This window comes from Drosophila yakuba, chromosome 2R, assembly GCF_016746365.2.
Source record: "Drosophila yakuba strain Tai18E2 chromosome 2R, Prin_Dyak_Tai18E2_2.1, whole genome shotgun sequence".
NCBI classification, from domain to species: Eukaryota; Metazoa; Arthropoda; class Insecta; order Diptera; family Drosophilidae; genus Drosophila; species Drosophila yakuba.
This window is the reverse complement of record NC_052528.2, coordinates 9,957,619-9,980,251: the sequence shown is the minus strand read 5'-3', so window position 1 is coordinate 9,980,251 and position 22,633 is coordinate 9,957,619. Positions and strand designations below refer to the sequence as shown.

Here is a 22,633-nt window from a genome sequence, read left to right as displayed (position 1 = left end):
CATTTCCGACAATAATTCATGTAGTTCATTTTCGAACGTAGGGCCCACAAATTGGATCTAAATTCGATTTTTAAAAACACGACAATCTAAATTTTTAGTTTTTAAATTGAGTTTCGTGGGGGCCTAGGCACGGGTTTTACCAATGAGCTCCAGATTCGCCGGCTGCCTGCTCACGCGGATGTCCGCTCCTCAGGTCCGCGGATCCATGGGCATGGCTATCAAGTGGCAGCTGCGCAGCTACTGTGATCCACCTCTCATGGCCAGCGATGCCTACAAGGCGGTGAAGGAGCAAAAGGCACTCGCAATGAAGAAAAAGCAGGCGGCCGACAAGAAGGAGGCGGCCAAAAAGGATGCCGAACGCGTTAAATACAAGTTGAAGAAGTGCATCGAGGTCAAGTCGAAGGCGCTGAAGGCGAAAATAAAGTGTATGTCGCCGGAGGAGCAGAAGGCCATGGGGGAGATGATGGACTGCGTGATGACGGGCGTCAAGAGAGTCTGTCTGAAGGCCGTGATGCAGAAGTACTGCAGGGAGCATGAACTCAAGCTCCGCTACGAGCGGCTGATAAAGGCCAAGAAGATTGAGAAGTTAATGAAGGCATGTCCGGCAAAGAAAAAGGACGACTCAGCGGAAGGGAGCAAGGGGCCCACAGGGAAAGAGACCATATGTAAGGAATCAGAAACGCTTAAGAAGTGCATAGCAGATACCACAAAGCTCTTAGAAGCCGAGTTGGAGAGAGAGAATCAGAAGGAGAAAGAAAAGTGTAAGGATAAACCGGAGGAGGATAAGTGCGACGCTAAGACTAAGAAGTCCGCGAAGAAAGCAGCAGACGGGTCTACAGAGAAGGGCAAAGATGATACAAAGAAGATGAACGATAAAGATGAAACGCCAAAAGTTAAGGATAAAACAAGTACCAAGGATAAGGGCAATGATCCTGCGGAAAAAGCTAAGGCTTCTGATAAGCCCAAAAAGAATCCTAAAGCTAAAGCAGCAAATGACGAAGCTAAGGAAGCCAAGAAGCAGGAGTGCCCAAAGAAGTCCAAGGAGAAACCGAAATGTCCCGAAGGAGACGCGAAAAAGTCTCCATACGAGCAGAAGATGGAAGAGTGCATATCTGAAGAATGGAAGGATGTATGCAAAGCCCAGGAGAAGAAAAAGACTGATCTGTCTGCCATAGAAGACTGTCTCAATGCGCAAATCAAGAAGAGGTGCCGCAAGATGGTGATTAAGATGATGTGTGCAGACGCCTTTGGAGAGCTAAAGAAGAAGAATAGGTGCACGGCAAAAAAGGAAAGTGGAGAAAGCTGCGTTCAAAAGAAGTGGAAAGAGGCTTGCCCCACTATTCAAGAACTCGCCGAGAAGAATGACGTAGATTTTGCCGAAGCCTCTGAAGAAGTGAAGAAAATGATCGAGAAGTCCTGCAAAGAGGATGAACAAAGCAAGGAGTGTCAGATTAAGGAAATACAAGAAAGTATCGAAAAGTGTGCAATGAAGAAGAAATGCGCAGAAGCAAGACAGAAAAGCAAGTGCAATGAAGTAGAGAGAAAGAAAAAGCGAGAAGAGGAGGAGAAAATGAAGAAATGTGAAGAGGAAGCAAAAAAGAAAATATGCCAAGTTCTAGAGAAAACACGAGAAGATATAAAGAAAACCGACAGTGAACTTAAAAAGGAGTGCGGAAAGAAAGAGTGCAAAAGGGAATCAGATGAGGAAATAAAGAGAAAGTGCATAAGAAAAGCTTATAAAGAAGTATGCGAGGTGAGGAAAAAACGGAAGGAACTGTTGCAAAGAGAGCTGATGGTAAAGAACAGGGTCGAAGAAGATTGCGATGATGAGCAGCAGAAAAAATGCAGAGAGCAAGAGAAGAAAAATAAATGCAAAGAGGAGGAGGAAAAGAAAAAATGCGAAGACAAAGAGATAGAAGAGAAATGTGAACAGGAACTGCAAAAGATTAAATGCGCCGAAAAAGCCAAAAAGAAGAAATGCAAGCAACTGAAAAAGAAACTGAAATCACTCAAGAAACAAGAAAAAGAACTAAACTGTAAGCTTAAAGAGCTCAAGAACAAGGAAGAACAAATGAAGAAAGCGGAAGAGGAAGAGAAAAGGAAAAAGTGCGAGGAAGATAAGGTTTTAAAAGAGTGTGATGAATTCGATAAGAAAGAGAAAGCCGCCGAAGCTGAGGAAAAAAAGAAGACGCCGACCAAATAAACATTACCCCAAAATAATTATTAAAGGAGAAACAGTAAAACTTAGTATACATATAACTTTAAACTATATTCATTCATTTTCTAGACAGATGGACAACTGCGCTTTCAAGGACCCCAGATTATCATTGCTTGCCAAGGGAAAGGCTTAAAGGACCACGGCGGTCGTCAAGGCCGCTTGTCCTTCAGTTGATGCAGCGGATTTCCTATGCCAGGACTCATTTGCCTAGATACATGATTCCAGATTTTCAGAACAGGTAATCGACTGTAGCAACTGGGCTGTCGTTCTTGCCACCGTCACCGTGGTCTTGGTCAATTCAAAGGACAACAATGGAAACTTATGGAAATTCTGAAAAGCGTATGGTACATATGATCCCCCCGGGACCCCGTTGCCTTTCTAGTGGACGCCCAGACCATCAACATCATTGTTCGCATGGCCTTCGTTCGACTGGGAGATTCGATGAAAAACCCATCATATGTTTTGCTCTCGAAGCTGTCATGAATTTTATTTCACTTTGCTTAGTTTTTTAATAAAATCTCCCGTGACTGCCCCCACGTAAACTTGGCCTTAGTTTTTTTTCATCAAACATCCAAAATTCATTGGCAATCGCAGCACCCAGAAGGACTCTTCCGCAGCAACCGTGGTCCTTGGAATGTTTCGCAGGTTTATAAACTTGCCGCTGAAACGACTGTGGGTCTGTCATCAACCCAGTCCGTTCATCCAACCTTGGCCACTGGTCCAGAGCAATGGATCTTCATTTGGTCAGCAGCCTACCATCTTCCAGGATCATCCGATGTCCTACGACATTCTCACCAACGATCTCAGCGAACCGGCCTCATCATCATCGATAAGACAGGTTCCGCAGAAGGTCCGCATTGTGGGTGAAGTTCACAGCCTCAAAGTCTGTGGACACAGACAGCCTGGTAACTGTCTTTTCATCAGTCAGAAAGGACGCCTCTACCACAAGGAATCGGGCAGGGGCAGAAGGGAATCTCGCCCAGACGTCTGCCAACGAGCTCGGTATTTCAAGGAAAGATCCAATAGCAAAGTCAGCAATCGCCTAAGGGAACTGATGAACGAGGGAGTTGACGGACTAGACAAGGGAATTAGAAAAAACGAAAGGATTATCCATATGAAGGGGTCTCCCAAGACAAAATACCCGACGAGTCCCTCCTACAGTTCATATTATGGTGACAAGAAGGCATACCTCGAGTTTCAGGAACCCAAACGAACATTCAGGAATTTTGTTTCCACGCTCATGGCAAAGGGTAGAAAAGTAAGGCAACAATTGCAGGAGGGAAAGGATGCCGATCTTCTGAGGTATCACTCGGGGAACAAGGATCTAATGAAGCATTATCACTATAAATCTAAAAGGCGAATTATGCAAAGGCAGCTGAAGGCAAAGCCACGAGTTCCAATAGCCAAATATAAAGACGATTCGATAGATTGGACTCTCCCCGAAGACTCATTCAATCCACATAGACAAAATGTGAATACGTTGGGTAAGGATATACTTGTTCCGCTGAAAACAAAATCCAAAAGTGCTGAAAGGGCAGAAGGCAAAGAAATATCTTCACAGGATAAATCAATACTCCCACATTCATGGGAAGTAATAAAGGCGCGTGAGGAAAAGCTCATTAGAAAAGCCAAGAAGGAAACTAAGGGTCGCCTTTCACCTCTTAGAGAAACTTCATCGCTTAAATCCAAGTCCGGGGAACCAAAAAACTGTATTGACCAACAAAGTGTGAGTCAAATTAAAAACAGATATATATGCGAGAAGAGCAATAAACTACAGGTGCCTTTATCTTCTGCAGAACAGAAATTGGATTTTAAGAGGGTCAACGAAAATATCATGGAATCAGGTTCAAACAATTCCGGAGTTCAGAAAAACGGGTCAGGACTCAAAATGATCGGGCCGGAAAGTCAAAAATCAATGGGCTTCCATGACATTTTTAAGAGCAAAACTTACAAAATACCCAATACTACGGAATGTATTTCCAAAGTGCCTTTTTCACGTTCGGATGTTGCAAACTTGGCAAACGCATCACAATCAAGTCAATGGGGTCGCCAGATTCATGAAAATCTATGCAGTTTTCCAGAAAAAGATTCTCACAAAGAAAGCGCAAAGGCTGGGAAAGAAAACGACGTCTCAAAGGTTTTTGCAATGTTAGAAGATAAAGACAAGCTGAAATTTCGAGTAGCAGAGCTTATGGCTAGGTGTATGTTCCTGGTGGAGAAAAGAACGCAACAGGATTCGGAAGGTAGTACAATCAGCAATGGGCATGTTGAGGATAAGGGCAATGTTAATCACTTAGTTGCAAATTTCTGGAGGCATTACACGCAGTGTTGTAAGAGTCAGCAAAAGGATGATTGCAGGTGTTCGAAGTCGTCGATGTTGGGAAACACGCAAAAAAGCGTATTAGAAAAAGTAAATATTATTATTAAGGAGTGCACACACATTAAGGAGGTGATCGAAGGGGGGTCTGTAAAGAACCAATGCATTAAAGAAGGCCTTAACCAAAGTATTGAAGAGGAATTCTACAAAACGAAGGCTAAGCTAGAAAAAATAAATGCGAACGAAAATCTTGAGCCAAATTCTAAAGAGCACGATCAGAAAGAAGACTGCGCCATTAAGTCCCTAAAAAAAAAGTGTCAAGAAAGAAAGAATGCTTTTGAAGAATTATTGAAAAAGATGTCTCTAGAGTGTAAAACGTCTGATAAATACGAGCAAGACCTTGTGCAAAAAATGAAACTTGTAATAGAAGAATTGCAAAATAAATTAGCAGAAGACAAGAAAAGCCAAAAAAGCAGTAAGGGTGATCAAAAGAGTCCATTATCTGAAATTAAGTGTGCAGAAGAATTAAAAAGAAAATGTGCTGCAGAAGATCTGAAGAAAATGTGTGCCATTGAAGAATTAAAGGAGAAATGTGCTGAAGAGAAACTAAGAGAGATGTGTGCAATGGAAGAATTGAAGGAGAAATGTGCTGAAGAGAAGCTAAGAGAGATGTGTGCAATAAAGGATCTAAAAGAAAAATGCGCAGCTGAAGAATTAAAGGAAAAATGTGACAAGGAAAGCTTAAAGAAAAAATGCGCAGAAAAAGAATTAAAGAAAAAATTCACAGAAGAAGAGTTAAGAGCCAGATGTGCAGAACGTGAAGATAAGAAAAAGAGTGCAGATCAGGAATTAAAGGAAAAAAGTGCATTAGAAGAATTTAGAGAGCTCTGTGCAGAAGAAGAAACAAAGCAAAAGTGCGCGGAGCAAGATTTTAAGGTCAAATGTTCGGGTGAAAAACTCAAAGAGAGATGCGCGTTGGACGAGAAACAAAGGCTATACGAAGAATCTTCCCTAAGAAAGAGATGTGCTGAATTCGCGCTAAAGAAGAAGTGTGAAAATAATAATAAAGGAGACAATTTAATGGATTTTAAGGATTCTAAAAAAAAATGTACCGATGAAAAGTCCAAGGAGAACTTTACCGAAAAAGATGAAAATCTCAGCACATTAGGAAAACTAAAAAAGAAAGTTGGACTTACGGGAAAGGGAAATATGGATAAGTTTACATCAACGAAAGCCCATAAGTGGTATGAGTCGTTTGGAAGACGAAAAAAAATAGTAGAAGAGGACATTCAAAACTGGCAGGAAACGAATGAAGCTAGAAAGTGGCTTTTTAAACAAAGCGAACGGGGACTTGTAAAGAAGTTTTGGGACAAGGAATACAAGGCGAAACAAAACAAGGGACTTCCACTCAAAAAAAATTCGAAGCACGAAGGCTTAGGCATCTTCTTAAGATCTGCGCTTTCAAGACCTAGGAGAAGACCACTACGAGGATTGGAAGACGACCACTGTAGGGATTACAGGGAGCGGTTTTTCAATCCACGTCAGTGGCCTTTATTTCCCGGGCTTGCTCCTATGAACTACCAAACTTTAAGGCGGAGTCCTGTGCTGGAGGCCAACTTCTTCATCCGCCAATTGCTTCCCGACCTGAACCCACTGGCCATCAATGATTACCTGGGTGTGTACTGGCTCCAACGCATAACTTCTTCTAGCCCTTTCGGCAAACGCGGTTACAAAAGGGACGATCTCTGCAGGGTGTCGTCCTCTTTGTATCCCTTTACCGAAATTTGTAAAAGGAATTCCTTAGATGAGCGCCAGTAAAAAATAATCACAAAAAACGGCAGTGCGAAGAGATCCCGATGAGGTGCTACTGTGTGATGGTGCCAACATACAAATACAATTATAAATTAAAGTGTAAATAAACAGCAGTATGAAATAGTAAATAAAATCAAAACTACTTTAAAACGCAGTAATGGAAATTCATAGATAAGAGAGGTCCACAAGACCTAGAAATGCAAATTTTATAGTCGTTTTCTCATATTACTTCATGAATAAATATATGGAGTGTACACATATGTCGTCTATTTATCTAGGAGTATCGCTTGGGCCGAATGGCCAAAGCAAACAAAATGGACAGCTCACAATATTGATTGCTGTGTTGTTTTATTGATGAAATAATGAATTTCCCACCGCACAGAGCCACCAGCAAACCAGCCACCAGTTACCAGCCCCCAGACATCAGATAATATGCTCAATGTCTGTCATGGACATGGTTATGAATTTTGCCGACATGATAGCGAAACTTATCGGGCATCGAAGCAAACCAGCTTGAGGTGATGGCCTTGTGTTTGATCAGGGACATGGATGGGCAGGACGTCAGGACGTCGCTTATTTGGTTTTCATTTCGTATTGACTCGCAGTTAGTCCTGGCCAAAGCAAATTTGCAGACGCCTGTGACCCATCATCAACAGCCATCCGTTTAAATTATTAACGTATGAGTAATTTTTATGACATATAAACAAAAGTCTGTGCCGGGGGCACGGCTCACCGGATCCCTCTGCTCCGGTTTCTGCAATATGTCATGTGTCGTCTCTCGTCTCTCGTCTGGTCGTTTCGAGCTTTCCATTTCCCAGACGACCAGACCGAGTCCCATGCGAAGCTATTGGGGAGTGCTTTTTGTGTGCGACAAATGAGATGTGTGTAATTAAGTTCGGGTTGCTCACAAAACAGACTCTTAGTTGCCCAGGGAATTCGGGCCGCAAATTGAACTGATAGTCTGAATCCTTTAATGTCCTACCTCATTGAATTTGTACCCCAAAACATTGCTCGTTATTCGAACTTTAATTAACACTTTTCGTCTTTTTTCTGTTCTCTTTCTAGGTAAGTGCCCGCCTGCCTTTGCGTAAGTCCAAGAACCAAACTCAATCACTAATCATGGCAAAGAGCCGCCCACAGCCGCAAAACTTTCGGTCAAAGCCGAAGCCTTTAATTTGAAAACTTTGGCATATCCAAAAATAAAATATATATGTATATAAATGGCCGAGAAAAGTCCACACAAAACCAGGGACCAAACAATTCGAACACTGCATTCCACGCAATGGACGGGCTAAAAATCAAAGCATACTTTCCGGCGTGCCCGACGCAACCGCTAGACTCCGTCCGGCAAAACCATTTCAGTCCACATAGTTTAAACAAACTTTTTTGTTTGAAAGCATAGAAAAGAACAAAAAAAAAAAAAAAAAACGACAAAAAATTATAAAAAGGCTGAATTCACTATTACATTAAAACAGAAAAATAATTGCGAAAATTTTTCAGCAACTTTTTCAACTTTCTTTGCGTTTAGCCCGCGCTCTTTTTTGGCGCGCCAGTTGGTGATTTTTTTTTGATTTACGAATGGCAGGCAACAAGCAAATTTCTGTTGCCATTTGCCACGCCTCAATGGCGAACTTTAAAACGCGCTGACGACGCTCATTACAACTAATAATGTTAATAATCATTAAAGAGAGGAATTTCAAAATATTTTGGGGTTGCCAGCCGCAGGGCACGTGGGTCCCAAGATTTCTCTTTTTCTCGCACTCAAATTGCAAAAATTAAAATACTTTTCCAAACTAATTAAAATTGTGTTGCATACTTTGGGGCGAGTAGCAGCAGAAGCAGCAGCAGTCAGTCGTCCCTTTTTCCAGTTTCCCAAGCCTTTTCCCTTGACACAAGAAAATTAGCCAGGCCCAAGAGCTGGGCTTCGATGTTCGACTTGAGCTTCGATTATTGTGGCTGGTGTAATGGCCCCCCAGCCGGAGTTGAAAACTTTTGCCATTTTTCTTCCTTCTGTTTCCCTTGGGGATGATCGGGCAAATCAAATATCAACACGGCCGGCGCTCTTAAAGATGCAGAAATTAAATTCCGTTCGGGAAACCCAATTACAAGTCGGCGTACGCTGACAACGGGTTTTCACATCACTTGGCTGGCTCAAAAGCTACAGCACTTTGCCGCCCGGCGATGTCTCCTGCGGATTATGTGGGATTCGTAGGCCCGCCAGGCTGTCACACTCGCAGGATGCATTAAATTTTATGGACGGAGGGCCATAGGGATGGGGGATGAGGGATGAGGGATGAGATGTAGCTGCCAGAGCTCCTGGCAAACATCAAACGCGTTAAGCAACTCGAAAGCTCAGCCGAGTGCATGAAATGCGTTGCTCGCCCCTCGCTAGAACGCCATTCAACGCGCCACGGCTTTTGCAGCCAAAGCAAATCAAAAGGAAATAATGGCGCACTGGCATGAAACGAGGGGTATCGGGAATCCGAGGAGATGACAGCTACACTGGAAAGGCATTACTTTGATTTTAGGAAAATGCCAAAAAATATAGCTCACTTTAGAAGCACGCAATACGAACTTTCAATGGTGTATATATGCAAACCGTATTTGAATGAAATAGTTACTATGATAACTTAAAGTGTGTGAAATATGAGGTGGCCCATTCTCTCAGTGCACCACCCCCATGGCCGCCCAAACACTCGGTGGGTAAATGGCGCGCACGAAGTGCTCACATGCACCTGCCAGAATGCATTCGCTGCGTATTCCCCAGCGGATGGGGCTGGGAAGGAGCCGCTGCTTCTGGATGGATCCTGCCGCCTGAATGCTGATGCCGATGCCGATGCCGGCAATTAATTAGGATTATGTGTGTCGTCTGAGCAGCGCCTAAAAGCATGCAACACATGTGAGGCGCTCGTTACGGCGCAGTGTGCGTCCTGCTCCGCGGAGTCCTGAGTCCTGACTCCTGAGTTTTGAGCACTGAGTCCGGAATCTGGGAGACCTTGTGCCCGTAACCGTAACCGTAATGGAGCTGCAGCAGCTTGACTTCCGATGCGTGACATCTACATCCAGCGGCTGGCTAAATAGTTTGATTAAGCAAATTTATGGCAGCGCGCTTTGGGGCGCACTTAATGGGCGGCTGAAAGGAGCAAACAGAAACCAATCAATCATCTCAATCGCAGCTTGCACATTTTTAATGATGATGACGTCAACTGCTCATTAAAAGCCTTCCACTTGGCTGGCTTTTCTTTCCCGGGCCCATCCTTCAGCATTTTGCAGTGTCTCTGACCGCTTCTTTTGGCCATCCTAACGACTTTTTAAGTATTTACACACAATTTGGCCCGACCAACTTTTATCGCAAAGTCTGGGCAAACATTTCTATGTTTCCCAGCTCACTTTTCTTTTTAAGTTTACGCTTCATTATCTTGCAGTTGTCTGCTCTGCGGCGAAGTGCAAGTGGCAGGACATCAGCTTGAGATTTTGATTACCACCTTCACATGTCCTGCGGCCCGTTGCACTCATTTCACTTGGAATGATAAGCCTCCTTCCGTCTCTCCGACTGTCCAACTGTCCCGAAAATTTCCATGTCTCGGGTTCGGTATCTTGTCCTGCAGCGCCTCAAGCTGTGTCACCTGCAACCTGGCTGGCATTTCCTACTTTTCCAACAAGTTTCTGCATTTGACTCGAGTTCGCCTGCAGCGGGCTGTAGAATTTGTGTTTGCCTTGGTCAGGTGGCACCTTTTTCAGTTTTTTTCGCTTTGGGGAGATGTTCCTTGAATGGAGCCCCTTAATGTCTTGTTTTTGGACATCGCATCACACTTGAATTCTCCAGTCTGATTGCTTACTTCGCAGCTTTTGCCGCTGCTAAGAATGGGAAGCCCCCGGAAAATGGCACGTGCACGTCTATGCAAACAGCGCAGGATTTTTGCAGGAATGAAGAACTAGCTCTGGTCAAATCGACACTTGCCTGCTGTACTCGTATACAATCCTTGCTGAGACCTTTCTCCTCGTTGCGACATCAAAGTGAAAGTCACGCATTTACTTCTGTTTGCCACTTTGTCTGGCAGTTTTTTTGTTCGCCACCACTTGCATTCGGCACAAACTGCAAAGCCGGGAAAGTCTGGCTCCACGACTTTTACCCATTTTCGTCGTCTGGACCGTTGTCTGCCTCATTATGTTTTGCTCAAGCCCCAGCCATCGACGTCGTCGTCATCGTCATCCTCATCGCTTGTCGTGTTCATCCTGGCAATATTTTTATGTAAACAAGCCAAATAGAGAGCGCCAGACGAAATTGGCAAATCATCGGATAGACAGCAACACGAGGCCAGACGGCGGCTGATGCCCTAACGAAGCCAGAGTCCTGTCATCCTCCCTTTGGCTTTGAGCAATTATGATTAATTCTCCGGCACCCTCGCTTTGCAGTACACTTAGGGAAATAGTAAAACAAAGCTTGCCAGGTTTTGAAAGGCTATTTAAAATAGTATGCAACATTTAAGATGTACTGGCTTGGCTGTGTATGTATATAATGTATATTTTGTAATAATAATAGAGACAAGGTACTTTATTTTTGCTGGTGTAGTATAGAAATAGCATCATTGTTGTCTGGCAATTGATCGAATTTCGTCGTGGCCCCGACCTTGATGGTTATTTGTGCGCTAAGGAAACGGATGAGGATTTATGGGGGCTTTGCAGCGCTGTTCTTCCGGCTTCCAAGATCCCATTTTGCATAAAACACACATTAAATTTCGTTAGCTGCCTGGCAGTCGTAAAGTGTGCGTTTTGTGTATTTCATTCGGAGCTGGAAACGCCTTGGGTAAACACCCGATCGCAGGACTCGAATGCTGGAAGTCCTTGCTGGCATTCCGGCGGTGGCACTGGCACTAGTGTCTCGGCTTTTGCTGCTCCGTTTGTTTATTTACGCACATGCGAAGAAGGGACTTATTTCATATTCATAGAAAAATTGCAAACACATGTGCTGGGCTGAAGGTCCTTCCAGGATACTACATACCCATACACATACGTGCATGGATGGCGTAGGGGAGACGGGAGTAAATCAGCAGCTAAGTAAGTAAAATGCTTCATAAATTGCTTCAAGTGGCTCAGCTGGCTGCTGGCTGCTGCTGGCAACTTTCGAGGCGTAATGTCCTGAGCCAAGGATCCAGGACTCTGCCAATTCTAAGCCGCCATATAGCGAGCACATACATGGCTCAATCCACTTCCTATATCCCTTTGCCGGCTTCCGCTTTAAAGCATATCATCAAGCATAAATCCAAATCAGAGCACAAATACAAGAGCACAAATGAGAATCAGACGCATCATGCTGAATCCTTACACATTCCCACATCCCTGCTCCGCCCGAAAGTCTGTGGCAAGTGCAGGAAAGCGTAAAATTTACGCACCAGACTCCAGGAGCTCGCAAAATATTTGAACTGAAATGTTTTTGATTTTCAGTGCCCTGCCCTGCTATGCCCTGCCCGGCCCGGATATATATTTCGGCAATATTTTCCCTGATGCTAGACCCTTCTCATCTCGTCCCGCCGCCCGGGGACATAACTCAAACAATTGCGACAGATTTTCGAAAAGGATTCCAGTCCAGAATACAGAAGCTGGGCATTTTCTTTATTTGTGTGCGATTGTGTATGAATACTCGCACACATTTTGCTGGCAGTTAATAAGCGGAACGTGTTGATAATTTTTGCCCGGGTCCTCGATTTGGTTGTTTGTTCGGGCTTAATTGCTTGTAACATTTAATGGAAAATTAATAAGTTGAGAAATGTGCAAAGGAAGTTCGAACAATTTAATTTGAGGTCACTCCAAAATGGGTCAGTGATTTTTCGGTTTGGCGAAAAGTACACTTTATTGAATTCATTTCATTTTGTTTCGAGACGACCGACCGAGGATAGAGATAATAAATTGAATATAAAAGGTCCTGACAAAGGCTGGCATTTATGAAGAATTTATTGTTTTGCCTATTAAGAGCCAGGCACTTGCACTTGAGCGCCAAAAAAGATGACAAGGCAAACATCACTGAACTTGACCACAGGCATGCCTCTAATTGCCACCCACTTGCACCCCGTCTTAATTATCATTTGGGAATTTTGATGGGGTTTTGGGAGTTGGGGCTTGGGGGTTGGTTGTTGCTCCAGTCGGACAAGTTCTTCGGTCCGGAACAGTGCATCGATCAACACTTGGCTGCAGTCTGTTATTACATAATTGCGCCTAATGACATGCAACGAAATTACCTAAAATTCAATTTCCGCACTGCTAACTCTGGCCACAAGACACACACACTGGCACACAAAGCCCAAATCAGGATAATTACGACCCTGACAGTCCAAATGTTCGACTGTCAGCCAGTCAGTCACTCAGTCAGGCGGTCAGTCGTTCGGTTTGCAGGTCCCCTGGTCACCTAATCGATATTTAATACTGAACACAGAGCACAGAGCCTGCCGTGCCCTGCTAAATGAGAATTATGACATTTAAATGAAATGATTAACCCGGCAAATGCACCCTGCGTTGCACTTGCTTTGCGCCCTAATTAATCACCTGGCTTGGAGCCGTAATTAGAGCCACTTTTGATTTATGCTATTTTGGGGCAATTATTCAGAACGTTGCTGGGTGCCAAAAAACGATGCCACAAATTGAAAACTGTGTCAGAAGAACACCGAACTGAAGAAGCGCCAGCAGGTCCTTGGACATTCGAAGAAAAACAGAACTTTTCCGGCGCCAGACATTCAACCACTTTTCCGACTGCTTCTGTGTTATGTGCTCATGATTTATTATTTTACAGAATGGAAAAAAAGGGACACCATCGCCACCATCACCACCTCCCCAACTCGCTTTTTTTTCATTCGCCAGTTCATTTCTAATGTGCAAAATGACCCAGTGACAAATTGTGGAGCCAAGTTTGGGCGCTTTCAAATGTATGTCATTCGGTTGGGGCTACACTCAGAAGTGTGTATAACAACTAGATGGTATTTCAAATTTGTAGGATACTCAAGTAATTCTACAAGCAGTTGCCAAGGGCAGAGCAAATTGTACCTTCAAAAATAGACATTTCGGAATATTTATACAGAAATACGAATAACAAATAAGGCTAGAAAGAATAGGAAGAACTTTTTTCTTACTTTGATGTACTATATTTTACTATTCGGTGAGAGTTTCGTTAAGTGTGAGGGGAGGATGGCGTTGGCTAACCGGGAAACACCCACTCGCGGTTTTCCTTGTGGCCTGTTTAACTGGACACTTGTCGACCGGAATTTATGTGGAGTTCCTCCAAGATTTATGTTGGCAGGCGGCTGGGGCGTGGCTCTGCCAAATATCGATAAATTATTGGCACAATTCGATGTAGTCGCTGGCTTTGCGAATAAATTAAATTATTGTTGAACCCGGTGCCCCGCGTAATGAACTTCAAAGTCCTGATTGTCTGGCTGCATTTATAATAAACGTATCACTTTTTTGGGGCTGTTCATAAATCATTTAAACATGCCTCGTTAAAAATCAATTTCGCCGGCCGAAATCAGAAATTCATCAGTACATTTCAGAATTTTTTTGCCCCGAACTTTTCATCGCAATTTGAATGCAAATACTTTTGACGTCATTATTGAGAGCGTTGGCGGCCATTTAATCATGCTTCGCGCAGCTCGGCACAAAAATATGCAGATGGATGCTCCCCTAAATTTTCCATTTCCCCGTCGATTCCTCCCCAGGTTTTCCTTCCGTTTGGGCTTTGCCGCAGTAATTTCTTTTGGCTTTTGAGCATGGAATGCAAATGCCAAACGAAAGTAGTTTAGAATTTTGCGGCTCGTTCGAGGGGTGTTTTCTGTGGTTTCTCAGGCTCCAGGATTCTGGATCCAGGTTTCACGATTCAGAATACAGGATTCGACCGACATGATATTAAAATTCAATATGTTAATGAGGATGGTCGCCAGGTGCTGGGTGTTTCTCTTTCCCGAAGGTCAGACAAAAAGTTTGTTAAGCCGTCCGGGGATATTTAAATTTGTTTCTGCCATTCGATTGCTGGAATATTAAGTGAATGATTCTGGCGAATATATAAGTCTGTTTCTCATTCCTGTATAGGAATTCTTTCCCTGCGAAAGTTGGAATTTATACATAATTTGTGGTAATCAAATTTATTCCAAATTCCATTTTTTGACATTTTATTCCACTTCAATTTGGTTCATTTTTTTCGCTGACACATCTGCAAATCTGCAAATCAATTCCTGACAGCTAATTGCCATTTCCAGTTCATTTGCGTCTAATGTGCCTAATTAACAAGCAACACAAATTAAAACGTGACCAGCCACCAGCCAGTGTCCAATCAGAAACAATAATCACATTCAAGTCGTGTAATCGAGTTATGAATAAGTGCGCAGTGCTGAATTGCAAAAAGTTTATGTTTAAATAAAAGCGCAATCGAAAAAAAGTCATAACAGGAACTATAACAATAGTACAGCTTCAAACGTGCACTTGCCATTTATTTATTGTCTGCCTTTATTAACATAAAACAAATAGCACAGCGATGGGGCAAAAACGAAGTAAACCATTTGTCAGAGCACTAAAAAACGGGCACTAAACAAAAAATAGCAGACAACAAAATCGAAAATGGGAATCGAACGAAATCGAACAAAATCGAACGAATTGAACGAATTGAGGCGGCGGCGGTGGTAAAAAGTGCAATCGCTTTGAAATGCCTTTGCCAGGGTCGGGCGGAAATGGCCTTTGGCGGAAATCCGTTTAATTTGCAAAATGCCAACAATGCCAGCGCAATAAATGTGACAAAAGCAGACTCAAAGCTGCCGAGAACCACAAAAAGTTGTGAAATCAGCAGAAGCAGAGTCTGCAAACACCACCAGTGCAGTGGCATGCCACCCATTAAAGCGTTCCACGGAATTTAGAACGCATGTATAAATCATCAAATTTCCATTTTTTAGCTGTTTGCCATGTCAACAGGCAGTTGGCAATAAAATATTATTACCGCGGAAGCGGATGGAATTTTCTATTCTTTGTGTTGTTTCGCTGTTTTGCCAGCAAACAGCCTTGTTAGTGGCCATTCACTTGAATGCGGAATATAACTTAATCTTCTTTCAATTTCCAACTGCAAATCAGTCGATTTCAGTCTCTAGTAGTGTTAATAAACTATGTAAAAATAGTATATAGTATAATAGTAATACAATACATTTTAGACACCGTCTTGGAGCAAGTTTTATTTGTTAAAGTTAAAGTTATTGAATTCTCGACTTTTGGCGATCGATGAGGGAGTCAACGAACGCTCTTCGACCATTTTCCAGCCATAAATAAAAAATCACTGCATTGGCAGACCCATAGCCTTCGGTTTTTGCAAGCTGTCGGCCGTTTTTTAATGCTGGACACCACAACAGCAGGTGGAGGCGGCGCCAGACACGCCCCCACACTGAGAGAAACTGCGAGTGGCTGAGGGAAGGGGGGTCGTAGCCAGACAAAGACTATGTTGGGCGCCCAGCTCTGCGTCTTGTTTAATTTGTGGGCTCACACCGAAAGGGAATGCATATGCATATGCATAATATTTTATACGACTTTCCCCCACTTATGCAGCATTTTCCCCCCTTTTTCCGCGGGTGCGACATTCGTCGTGTGGCGACATTTTCATGTTGTGTCTGCCGTGTTGTTATGCCAGTGATTGTTCGCTGCTTTTATTGTTATATAAATAAGCTATAAATTTCGCTGGCAAGGCAGTGCACACAGCACTGCGCCCAGACAGAGATATTTATAGAAAATTTTAATATTTTTTAAGGCTGCATTGCAGCCCACTGACGACGGTGGAAACGTGTATTTGCGCTGGCAAATTGAAGCGGTTTGAGTTACAGTTTTAAATATTCGTTAATTTAACCAGGCACTTGCATTTTAGTCCCAAAGCATTCGTAACTCGATTATTACGGCCCGAACAGCCATGAACGCAGTCCATTTAAGCCAGAGCGACATCCCTGCAGCGCTAAATTTGGAAAACGACCCAGAAAATGAAATCTGCTCTAAGCCCGGAAAATCCCTCACATTAAATGTGCTGGCGTTTCACGGCGGCTGTGCAACTCAATTAAATGCTTAATGCCAAAGGACCCTGTCCCCTTTCCCTAACCCTAATCCCGAGTGCACAGAGTATTTGTATCTCTTTGTAGCGCCGGCAAAGGACACCCTCATTCGAGCATCCCCCGTGCATTGCGTAAGCAACACGTGGCACATCCTCCTGCTTCTGCCACCCAGAACGGCGCTAATAAAGGTAATTTCACCCACCTAACCGCCCACATAGTCAACTTTTCAATGTCAACGGGCTGACAAGTTGGGCGGCTGCAATTTGCATGACAAGGCGATTGGGTTTGCATGGTTTCAGGATGCTTCCATTTGTTGGCTTTGACAGCTTTCTAATTGCATGTGTGCACTCGTCGAATGCTGAATGCTGAGTGCTGGCAAAAGAATTGAAAGTGCCAGAACACGTGTCCCATATCCTGGATTTTACATGTGTCCTGCGATTAATAAATCTGCACTCATATATGCCAAAGTATATATGCTCGCATAAATCCTCATTATGCCCTGTGCAAACTAATTAAATTCCATTTCTGGTTTTTAATTTAATTTTTACTGTTTCATTTGCTTTCCCTGCTTTGCCTTTTATTTAATTGTGGTCAGGTGATTTTTAATAGGCCAGTAATTTTGGGCGCATTACTTAATGTAAATCAACCCAATGGTATTAACAATAACCCCATGCATCAGAAGTAAATCCCATTACGAAAATCCTGTTTAGAAGGTGAGTGCTAATGACAGTTGGTCAACTATTTTAATATAGAAAAAGAGTTGCAGAAACTGCCAGTCGGAAACTAAAATGTTATGGTGAAATGGTCAATCAAACGATGTATACCTAATTCAGATTTGTTAAATCAGCTGAAAATGAGGTATATTGTAGTCGACACTTTGCATTTAGGCACAAAAGTTGCTTTATGGTTTTGCAATATGCAAATAATAAATTTGTTCAACTTTTTTCCGACCAGCTTTGTTGTTCCATGTTAATTTGCTGCCGTTGTGTGTGCGCACCATTTTTTTCCCGGAATTGAAATATATGACAACCCCTTTTTGTGCACATTTATATTTATCCATTTTTTTCAGTTTTCGCTCTGCTCGCTCCACTGGCGAGTAACCGCAGCTTTATTGCATAAATGTGGCAATTTAATTAATATGCTTAATGAGTTGCAATTAAACACACAGCGCACAAGAAAACATTGGCATTTAAAATGAGGCTGAGCTGGCCAAAGCAAACAAAGAAAATTAGCAAAAATGTGTAGCAAATTAAGAGTGTAAACAAATAAAGTGGAATATCGTGAATTAAATCAGATCGAAGAAGTGGGGGGAGGGGCAAACGTGGCTGTTAATTAAATCAAAGTGCGTTTAAATAGCCCGGAGGCGAATAAATATATTTAACCCGCCATTCTTCTTCACAGGCGAGTCAATTGAAAGGCTCACATCATCTGGCCGAATTCATCTTTCCGATTCAATTTCATTTCCATACCAACTACCATATACCACCTACCAACTACCATCTACCAGCAAACCTATCTTCCTGTTGTGGCAGCCTCGTTTTCCACCATTTTTTCGCCGGATTTTCGTATTGTGGCTATCCAGTCAAGTTGCGTAAGTCTCCACCGGCCAACTTTGCATTTGGCAATCAAAAAAATTGATTAGAACCGAAATGGCAATCGCTGGCGGCTCAGTGCAAGGCTCGCCAGGATTTCCTCTCACCCACTGTGTGTGTGTGTGGTCACTGGAAGCTGGACACTGGGTATTGGCCACGGGAGATGGGAGTCAATTGGCAAAATGGCATGCTCGCTGGCTGGCAAGAAAAAATTTGCCTGGGTAAACAAACTCCAACTCAGATTCGAACCGAAAAGTCCGAAACCGCTTCGGTTGCCAAGCAAAGGCACAACTATGCAACTAAGTTGTCCTGCCAGACCGAAAACTATTTTTCGGGGATTTATTTTGAGGGCTATTCTGGGCAGCACTGTGCCTGTGCTGGGCACATCATCAATATGAAAAAGGGAGGACATGCATAATCGGGCGGATGGTCGCCAGTGGGATGCATTTATGCGCCGTGCGGCTCGGCTAGGAAATCCCGTCCAGACAGGAATTTCCAAATTCCATAGTGGGATTTGGGGCAACGAGGGAGGGGCATTGGAATAGGATGCAGCAGTCACGTTGTTTTGGTGTTTTCGGTTCGTTGGCGGCCGGCAAAGATAATAGAGCACAGCGCGAAGTGTTCGGTCAGTCCGACAAAGCCATCCAGGAAAGATAATAAACTCGGTGTTTTTGGGCATGGCCAAGTACATACATATATCCATTGCCAGATACCCGCAAATCAAATTAAATCAAAGCATAATCCTCGAGCTGACCAGCCACTTCAAGTGGCAAACGACCAACATTTGTCCTCATAAAGCCCCTTCCTTGAGCTCATTAAATCCGGCGGCAACGCCACCAAACGCAAACCCAAAGGATCTCCAACTCCGGCGGTGTACGTGACTATTAATTAGAGCAGTAAATATTATGTCTGTTCATGTGCGATTACATGTAGATGAGAATGGGACCGGGTGTCCTGGCTGCGTGTCCTGGCCCAGAAGTGGGCGTACTCCTTCCGAGTGGGCGGATATACTCCGCTGTTTCTGCCAGTATCAGCCAGTATTATGATAATTCGTTGTGGGTAGGCGATGTCGAAATGGTATTTATTCCGAGTCAAGACAAACAGTGCGTACTTACATTCTTATTTATACATATATAGGTATGTGGGCCACTTCGGTTTTGAGCTGTGGTGACCTTTAAGCCTTCGCAAAACATATTTGCTTTGTTTTCGATAGGAATCAAGGAGTTGATTAAAATCAGTGAAGACATATATGCAAGAATTACAATAGGACAGGGAAATGTTAAGGGGAATGCTTCAAGTTATTGGGCTTTATATATGAAGTGTCTTTAAACTTTTGTTGATTCCATAACATGCATTCAAATGCCTTGTGATGTTGTCTAAAGAACATAGCTAAAGTTCTTAAAAAGTTAACCGATACCCTAACAAATTAAAGCAGTGCTCGCAGTTTGCAAAGTAAAATTTCCATCGTATTTCTTATGTCTGCATTTCGGGTCTGATTGCATTAATTAAATGCAATACACACAGTGGCAAAGAGTTGAGCAAACACACAATCGCAGAGTGATGAGGGAATCCCCGCCCTTTGCGTCAAAGATTTCGTAGAGTTTACAAAAAGTTAGCTACAACTTAACATGCCAAGATTTGACTACCAGAAACTTTTGTCATACCACACACACGCCAGAAAGAAGAGCAGTAGGGAAAGTTGTAATCTCGCAACTTTTAGTTGTTGCCCTCCCTGCCAAAATGCCTCCATTTCAACTTCTTCAATGGGCACTGAGTAGGCGGAATTTCGGTTAATTATAAATACATTTATGTCGCCTTGGGCCACACAAAAGCATGAGTATCCCATATCGATCAGGGAAGTTCGCTAGCTGGGAGTGGGAAGTGGGAGCTTCGGGCCAGCTAATGCTGACAAACTGCAGCTTTGGCACGAAATTGTTGCAGAAATTTATTATTGGCTTAACCACGACTTGGGGATGCGGAGAAGAGCAGCAAAGACGCGGGCTGGGAAATGCTGAGTGCACTCCGGCGCTGAAAAGCGTGAGTTATGCGCCCACTTCAACCCACTCCACCCACTTGCCATCCACTTCTCGCTCTCTCTATTGACCTGGCCAAGAGCTCCTGTGGGCAGGTGGGTGGCATCATCTCCATCTACGTGACTGGGAAATTTCTATGGCGAGTCTGCTCCCATTACGCCAAGCTAAAAAAGGATAAGGTTATCCCAGCGGGGCACCTAGCTGCGACTAGATACCCCGAAAAGATACTTTACGACATAAAGCCGAGGAATTATCGTGCTGCCAACTGAACAGCACAAATGGCAACTGATGGAGCTGGTGGACTGGTAGAAAAATTGTGAGCTGTCGAAATTATAACTTGGGGCTTACAGCTGCAGATAGCAAGTCATAAATTAAGAAGTTAGCTGCATCAGCTAACCATTACAAAATTTATTATCAAATATAGATTAGTAGTATAGTAGCTCCTTATAAAAGAAAAGTGCCTTGGAAAAATATGAATTACTTTTGATACCAGCATTCCAGTGCGTCTGTTTCTTCGCAATAATTGTTCATTTCCTGCTGAGCATTTGGCGCTATGCTTTATCTCTGCGTACCTCGCAAAATTGTAATTTCGGACAACAACGTTTTTAATTATAAAAACAATTAATAACCGGCGAATGCGCCAAATGCGAGAAGGCAACAGTGGCAATTAGCAAATTTCAGCACGGCACACACGCTGGCACTTGTTAATAAAAGTGGTGTCGTCCTGACTGCAAAAATTGTTGGTGGCAAGTTGGCTGCCGACGCCACTTTAGCCAGTGACTTGTCCAATTACTATAACAACAGCGGGGTGAAATGAGGAAAATGGGCAGTGGACGGGCGGCATGGAGAGAAGTGTGGCATTCAAATGGCATGCCGCAGGACATTCGCACTCGCACTCACACACATGCAGGTTGCAGGGGGGAACGGAAGAGCCAACTCAAAGTTTTTTCATATCCTGGGAAAATTATTATGCGCTTTTGTGGAATAGTCGAAGCTGGCGGCCAAAAGCAAATGTTTGTACTGCTGCTGCAGTTTTCGTCCAGGAGACAGGACACACACACATGGATGCGAACACACACATGCTCAGGATTCGACAGTTGGCATCCTCGACTGCGATGGTCGAAAACTTTTGTCAAATTAGTTTTTTCCTTTTTCCCTGCGCTTTTGTGTGGCTACAACAGCTTGTGGACAACGATGTCAGCGTTAGTTTTAATCATTATCCGTCTCTGGGCCGAGGTTTTTACATTCGTTTTGGCCAAAGGAATGCGAGAGGCATTAAAAAAATATATATGCATAATCGTCTGCTATTTGGCAAATTAATTCTGCTGCGCTTAACTTAATTGCGGTTTCAAATGGGCAACATTAGATGGGTTATTACTGCACCGAATTGCCAACAATTATCATTGAAATCGGATAAAGAGCTTATTAAAATGGTTTTAGATCTGTTTACAGATTATTTGTCAGAATTAAATGTTAACTAAACGTATGAGTTTCACTTACATTTACACTTTACATTTCGCAATTTCTAATTGTGACTTCCCCTTCTATTTTGCAGGTAAGTTCAACCCTTTTGCCAAAGTGGATGGAATCTGTGAGTAAATTAAATGGCTCTGTTTCCACTGATTTGTGGGACCTCGCTTAAATGGAAGGGACGACCAAAGGAAACCCGTTTCCTTGTTGGGCAGAACTCTATCATTTTTCAAAATGCATTTAATTTCATTCCATTTTGTCGCATTTCACTTTTGGGCGCCGTGTCTCTTTCGCTCTTTGACAAATCAGACGGAGGCAAAGTTATAAAACTTCATTTGTAAAAGTGCTACGTCATGCCGGGACTGTCTGGCGGGGGGCGGAGTGGGTGTGGGAGTGGCAGTGGTAGTGGGAGTGGGCGTGGCCGTGTGAAGAGTGAAGGGCACGAGTTAGACAAGTCATCAAATAAATCCCTTTTAGGTATAAAGTTCTTTGCTTTACTTTACTTTTGCCAGCCACCCGGTCGCCTTTCCACCCACTCGTTTTCCCACCGCCCACCACCCACTGGCTTTTCCTTCTTGTGTCTCTGTGGAAATTTTTTCATGCTCGAACTGTTTGAGCGGAGAATTTAGCAAGTTTTTGCGTTGTTTAACAAACGCCAAGGACAATGACAGCCGATTGAGTCCGAGGAAAAGCGGTGCGGCAGGAAATGGAAGTTGCATCGCCGCGCTTTTCCGACTCTCCATTGATTAGTTGGCAAACAGTGCAATGGAAATTGCTGGATAATCATATCATGTCCGCCCTCTTTGCCTATTTAAGCTTGTCATCAATCAGGGCATTATGGCCAATTGAGCAAACATTGTGAATTTGTCATGGTTAAAGATCGTTTAACTGCGATGACATCTAATTGCCATTCACTTTCTCGGCCATTCTGGCATATCCTTCTTTCGTTGGCTTTCCTGTCAATTTCCATTTGAGCGGATATTTGTCGAACAAACTCAATTGATTTTCCAAGCTCACCGCTTTACCTCCCCTCTCCCTCTCTTTGCTTCCCCTTCAACCCCTTCATCCCCTTCACGGCTCATAAGCCACAAAATGCATTTCGAGCAATTTCCTTGTTTGGCCCATTTTTATGG

General features: G+C 43.3%; 3 protein-coding genes across 5 annotated transcripts in view; all 3 read left to right on the top strand.

Moving 5' to 3' along the window:
* LOC6529915 (hemicentin-1) overlaps positions 1–22,633 on the top strand; it is a 120,284-nt gene that overhangs the window by 42,513 nt on the left and 55,138 nt on the right. The gene's annotated exons all lie outside the window — the stretch shown is intronic.
* Positions 17–2,760, top strand: LOC26536372 (axoneme-associated protein mst101(2)). Of its 2 annotated transcripts, none has more exons than XM_039373379.2 (2): positions 17–2,237; positions 2,292–2,760. In XM_039373379.2, exon 1 carries the CDS (start codon positions 143–145, stop codon positions 2,201–2,203), a length of 2,061 nt encoding a protein of 686 aa, XP_039229313.1. In that variant the 5' UTR covers positions 17–142; the 3' UTR covers positions 2,204–2,237; positions 2,292–2,760. The 2 variants fall into 2 exon arrangements, with proteins under 2 accessions (XP_039229313.1, XP_015052970.1); XM_015197484.3 differs by having other exon boundaries at positions 2,288–2,760.
* Positions 2,853–6,601, top strand: LOC26534619. The gene is made up of 2 exons (XM_039373377.2): positions 2,853–3,944; positions 4,020–6,601. Exons 1-2 carry the CDS (start codon positions 2,853–2,855, stop codon positions 6,351–6,353), a joined length of 3,426 nt encoding a protein of 1,141 aa, XP_039229311.1. The 3' UTR covers positions 6,354–6,601.